Here is a 5,901-nt window from a genome sequence, read left to right as displayed (position 1 = left end):
ATCATAACATAACAAAGGAATATAAAGGCTATATCAATAAAAAAAAATTCATCTTATAAACAGCAAAGTCATTATGTGTCATATTTATTCAAAAACTTTCTAAGGAAGTGTAGATTTGAGTTTGTTTGTTCAAATACTACCGCCCCGTGGGGATCCGGGTTAGAATAGGTCCCCAGTACCCCTTGCTTGTCGTAAAAGGCGACTAAATGGGGCGGTCCTTCGGATGAGACCGTTTAAACCGCGGCCCCGTGTCACAGCAGGTGTGGCACGATAAAGATCATTCCCTGCTCAAAGGCCGTAAGTGCCGAGCATAGGCCTAAATTTGCAGCCCTTCACCGGCAATGGTGACGTCTCCATATCGGTGAAATATTCTGGAGAGGGACGTTAAACAGTATACAATCAATCAATCAAATACCACCACCCCTCCTTCACTCGAACCCACTTTTAGAATTAATTTAAACTTTTCAATACTGAACTGATTTTTGCTTTTCTAGCTAGTTGCACAGCTGAGCGATGTGGCCCCTGGACATCTTGTTTATGGTATAACCGCGCTCGCCCCAACGTTCACACCGAACGTAAAGCATTATTTTTCTCTATTGTTGCCGCTTATCTGATTGGCTCAAACTAGATCACATGATCAAGTATAAAAAGTATTATAGACTGGATGTTTCTATCTTAAAAAAATTATAAACCTGCTGTTTCTTGAATTGCAAACGTTCATCTGTGAAGCAACAATAGGCTGACGTCACAATAGTCTTTATAAACTGGATGTTTCTAAAACAGATTCGGCAGCTTGCATTTTCATTACTGTGACGTCATGATGCAAATGACATATAACAATGCCTTATATGAGAAGGTACGGAGTATTAGAAGGAAGGATTTAACTAATAAAAAAAAATAATAAAACAATTGTAGCCTTTTGATTCAGTACAATCCCTAGATATATAGACCTTAGAGAAAGCATATCGAGCTCGCACTTAGTGCTCGGTCGATATGCTTTCTCTAAGGTCTATATATCTAGGGATTGACCTCATCAAAAGGCTATAATTGTATATTATATGTATATATAGCTGTTTACTTGGTAAATATTTTTAGTACCCTGTGATATGAGGATAATGAAGGGGGTTACTTTATTTTCAAAAATGGCGGCGGAGGCAAGATGCAGCTGAACTGAAGTTGACATGGTTGCATGGTAACGACGCAAGGGCGATAATCGTGGTATAGCATATAGCGCGCTTTTAAATTATGTAACAATGAGTCTTCCCAATGACAATTTAGCCTGTGAAACCAAACTTTAGCACGTATTTATCATTTTTCACTGTCTTTTTCTTGTCGGTAAACATTTTTTTCCGCGAAGCTGGAAATCCTTGGGTGTTAGTTTTACCATTCGCTTTCGATTACCCTCTGAGTTTTCCCTATACAATCATTATCTGCCCTTGCAATTTTGTCAACTTCCGTTCTTTTTGGGTCGATTCAGCGAGATGAGCTCAAATCGAAGAAATTGTATCCGTTTACTGTTGATTAAACGTGTGTTCATGACTGACAATCGTATCAACATTTAGGAAAATTAGGAAATTAAACGAGACTTACCTTGGTAAAGGCGAAGTTTGATTCCAATTATTGGAGTAAATAAAAGGCACTGTAGAGATAAGGTGAATAGTACTGCGCAGCCGCCAAGTCATTGCTTCAAAGCTAAAATTTTTTGGGTTGATAGATTTGCAACAAAACATCAAACCCAAATTCATTTCACTAATAATTTCAAACAATACATTCACCACCTGCAGGGTGGGAGGGAGGCACCTTATCTCTACAGTGCCTTTTATTTACTCCAATAATTGGAATCAAACTTCGCCTTTACCAAGGTAAGTCTCGTTTAATTTCCTAATTATTTTTCGTAAACGTCACTTCCGAGATAATGTGAATCTTTAAAGCACAACACAAAAAATTTTTCAAACTGAAATCAAATTCTTTATTTTAATTTCAAAACAGCATTTGCATACTTATCATCATTCAGCACAGGTTTGTCATAAAACTTTCTGAAGGTTTCGACATTAGACCAACCTACTTTGGACAAAATATCATCAACAGGAACAAAGTTCTCTTTTGCTTTAGATGCTGATGCAGATCTAACACTATGAGCCTTAAAAATAGTAGTATCAACCCCTGCAGAACACATCACTGTTCTTATCCAACGGGCAACAGTATCTCTTGATACTTCCTTGTGTGGTTGTACATAACTGATAAAAAGTGAATCACACTTATTTCTAATTCTTGCAGTCCTTGATAAGTATTCACATAAAACAATATATACACAAAGCCTTCTATCTGGAGGATATGATTTCAAAACCATGTCAGACATACTACTGTTAGGTCTACATGTTTTCAATAAATCACTAAAAGTAAAAACAAAGCTATTTCTTCTTCTCGTCATGTTACTAAGTTTCATGCATGAAATAGTTTGTACTCGACTTGCACAAATTAAACTAATTAACATAACTAACTTCAGTGTCAAATCTTTCAAACTTAAGTATTTTACAGGTGACAATTTTCTCAAATACTTGATAACAATAGATGCATCCCAAGTATGTACATATCGAGATTTTGATGGTCTCAAATTAAAAACACCCTTCATAAATCGGATAACAAGTGGATGACATCCAACAGTAAACCCATCAAAAATCAGTCCAACAGAAGATAAAGCCCCTCGGGCAGTATTAATAGCACTATACCCTAAACCTAGGCGAAAAAGATGTGCTAAAAATTCAATAACAGTTTCTATAGTTGTACAAAATGGATCAATCGATTTTTCACTACAGTACTGAAACCATCTCGTATAAAATGTTTTATATTGTTTCTTGGTTCCCGACTTCCATGATGCCAAAAGGATCGAGGCTGCTTGATGAGAAATTCCTCGTTTTTGGTACTGCAACCGGACAATCGACATGCCATCAGCACCAACGAGTCTTTCAGAGGATGCTGCACATCTGTGCCTGGAAGTGTCAACAGATTGTCCATCACAGGTAAAATCACCGGATGATCCACCAGTTTTTCTAACACACGATTGAACCATGGCTGTGTTGGCCACACTGGAGCCACCAGTACACACTCTGCTTGGTCCTGACAAATCTTCCTCACCACACGTCCAATGAGGCTGAAAGGAGGGTTAAGATAACCATAAATGTTTGCCCAAGAAAAACTAAATGCATTAACATAACGGGCATCTGGATCTGGATGCCAAGAACAATATACATCAATTTGCTTATTCAACCTTGTAGCAAACATATCAATTTCAGGTTGTCCCCATCTTTAAACAATTTTATGGAACACAGATTTGCTCAACATCCATTCTATTTGATCATCAAATTTTCGCGACATCATATCTGCTATCAAATTATCTTTGCCAGGTATGTGCCATGCACTTAACCACAGATCCCTATTCATACTCCATAGCCAAATTTCTTTTGCCATAATAAATAAATTGTTTATTTTTTTAAAAATCGGGGCGGGCATTTTAATTTTTTTATTTTTTCAATTTTGCATCGGTTAATTTTATCTATAAAACCAGAATAAAAGTCATAGTAAAGGTTCCTTTAACTCTTACTTTACATCATCACCAATCTTTTTCAACCAATGACCCTTGTTTAAAATATATACGCATGTATTAGAGCAATTACAATCTTTTCAGCTGTCAAAGTCATGTTGACATTCGCGGGATTTATAGATGAATACCGATCCCGATCAGCCAAGAAAAACAGAAACTAAAAAAATCTTTAAAATCATGTTTTTTAGAACTAATACCACCCATGTTATTGATGTAGGAAATAGCTGTGGTATTGTCCATAAATAATTTGACATTTTTATTTGTTACATCAGAACAAAAGCACTTTAACCCAAAAAAGCAGGCTAATAATTCTAAGTAATTGATATGATTTTCAGATTCATCTGTTGTCCATCTACCCCCTGATTTCAATTCATTCATAACAGCACCCCATCCAAGATGAGAAGCATCAGAAGTTATTGTAAGATCATAGGGTTCATGCAAAATTCTTCTAACTGATGAAGAAATATTAGAAATCCACCAATCTAATTCTAATTTCATTTCTTTTGTTATAAACATGAAAGCATCATAGTCATGTTGTGATTGTACAAGTGCATCAGTTTTTGCTCTTTCCATATCACGATAAAACAGCTGACCAAATTCTACTGCTGAAAAACTAGCCACGACCAGTCCAATGACCTTTGCAACTTCTCTAATTTTTTCTCTTGATTTTGTTTGTAATTTTTTACATGCCTCTAAAATAGATTCCTTTCTTTCTTCAGTAAGATAAACTATCATCAATTCAGAATCAATAACATTTCCTAAGAAAATGATTTTTGTACTAGGTGTGAGAACAGACTTCTCATAATTGACTACAAACCCTAGACTCTCTACTAGGGCTAAAGTTTCAGAAACATGATCTAAACACTCTTTAATACAATTGCCAATCAGTAACGAGTCATCAATATACCCAATAATGACATGTCCTAGTCTTCTAAGTGTTGCAAAAACAGGCTTGTAGTTTTGTAAAGAGTCTAGGTGCACTAGCTAACCCTTGAGCGAGACAAGTATACTGATAAATCTTATTTTTCCATATGAATCTAAGAAACTTTCTATGTTCCTCTGCCACACTGACACTATAGTATGCATTGCTAAAGTCAACACTAGCAAAATAACAACCTTGAGTCACTAAATCAAGAGCACTCTCAAAAGTATCCATTTTAAAATGGTGATACACAATGTTTTTGTTAAATTCTTTCAGGTTCAAAATGACTCTATAACTACCATTCTTTTTAGGTCTAGTGAAAACAGTGGAAATGAAACCATCACTAAGGTCTACATTTTCAGACAATTCTTCAATTACATTCATATCTAATAAAGATTTAATTTCTTTGTCAATCACACATGATTCAGCTGAACTAAAACGTGTCTCAAAAGGTTTTGAATTTTGTACAGGAATTTTATCATCTTTAAATTCCAAGTGACAACCTTTCACAATATCTAATATACTTTTATCTGATGTTAAATCTTTCCATTCAGAAATGAAATTTTTCAGTACACCTGCTCTAAATTCACATACCTTTTCAACTACTTCTGGAGGCGACTCTGCAAGCCTCTTCGCTGGTAGTTTTTTGAATCAGATGAGAAGGATGCAGCATTCGAGTAGGATCCACGACCCCTTGCAGCTCCTCGGACAAAGCGTCCACGTGATCGTCCCCTCATAAAGCGACCACGGAAGCTCCCTCTATATCCGATACCAATTTTGTTGCTGATTTTGGAACAATCTGTGATGTCTTTTACAGTTTTAGGGACATCGTCGCCAAACAAATAGTCTGTATACTTTAAATTATGACTACAAAGGTGAGTATATTCACCCTTCATATCAGGTTTCATAAATTCTCTACGCAACATACACAACTGTCTGTTGGCATGCCCCAGCAATGCCAATGATTCCATAGCATTTCCCAAAAGGTCTAAAATCTCAGGATTGTCACACTTGCCGAGCAAATGAGTCAGTTTAGTGAGTGCACAAGCACCCTTGATCAACGAAGTCTGAACATTTTGCATCTTCTTATCGGAAGATTTTGTAGTTGGGCTCAAAAAATCCCAAACCATTTGGTTAGTTTTCACAGTCACTAATGCTGAACAGTTTTCAGGACGATTTGTCGTTTTTAGAAGCTCATTATATCGTTCTTCCTCGATTCCCTCTCGGAACCAATCTGTCACGAGATTAGCTAGTTCATCATCAATAGGTTTATCACAAGTCTCTTTAACTTTAAGTTTCTTACCGGCATTTACGTACTTGTTGTCCGTATCATTCAGAATCTCGTCTAATGCGCGCTTCCTCGAAGCCGCTTCACCGG

The 5,901-nt window shown here is 36.4% G+C and overlaps 1 protein-coding gene across 1 annotated transcript; it reads right to left on the bottom strand.

Annotated features, from left to right (window-relative positions):
• Positions 1 to 1,576: 1,576 nt before the first annotated feature.
• Positions 1,577 to 5,255, bottom strand: LOC134244619 (uncharacterized). Its single transcript, XM_062726881.1, has 2 exons — positions 5,118 to 5,255; positions 1,577 to 3,151 (listed from the first exon to the last, which is right to left on the bottom strand). Exon 2 carries the CDS (start codon positions 3,068 to 3,070, stop codon positions 1,970 to 1,972), a length of 1,101 nt encoding a protein of 366 aa, XP_062582865.1. The 5' UTR covers positions 3,071 to 3,151; positions 5,118 to 5,255; the 3' UTR covers positions 1,577 to 1,969.
• Between the last annotated feature and the right edge of the window lie 646 nt (positions 5,256 to 5,901).

This window comes from Saccostrea cucullata, unplaced genomic scaffold, assembly GCF_032062105.1.
Source record: "Saccostrea cucullata isolate Sc308-1 unplaced genomic scaffold, CSIRO_AGI_Scuc_v1 ctg21070, whole genome shotgun sequence".
Lineage (NCBI taxonomy): Eukaryota > Metazoa > Mollusca > Bivalvia > Ostreida > Ostreidae > Saccostrea > Saccostrea cuccullata.
This window is presented reverse-complemented; position numbering and strand designations above follow the sequence as displayed.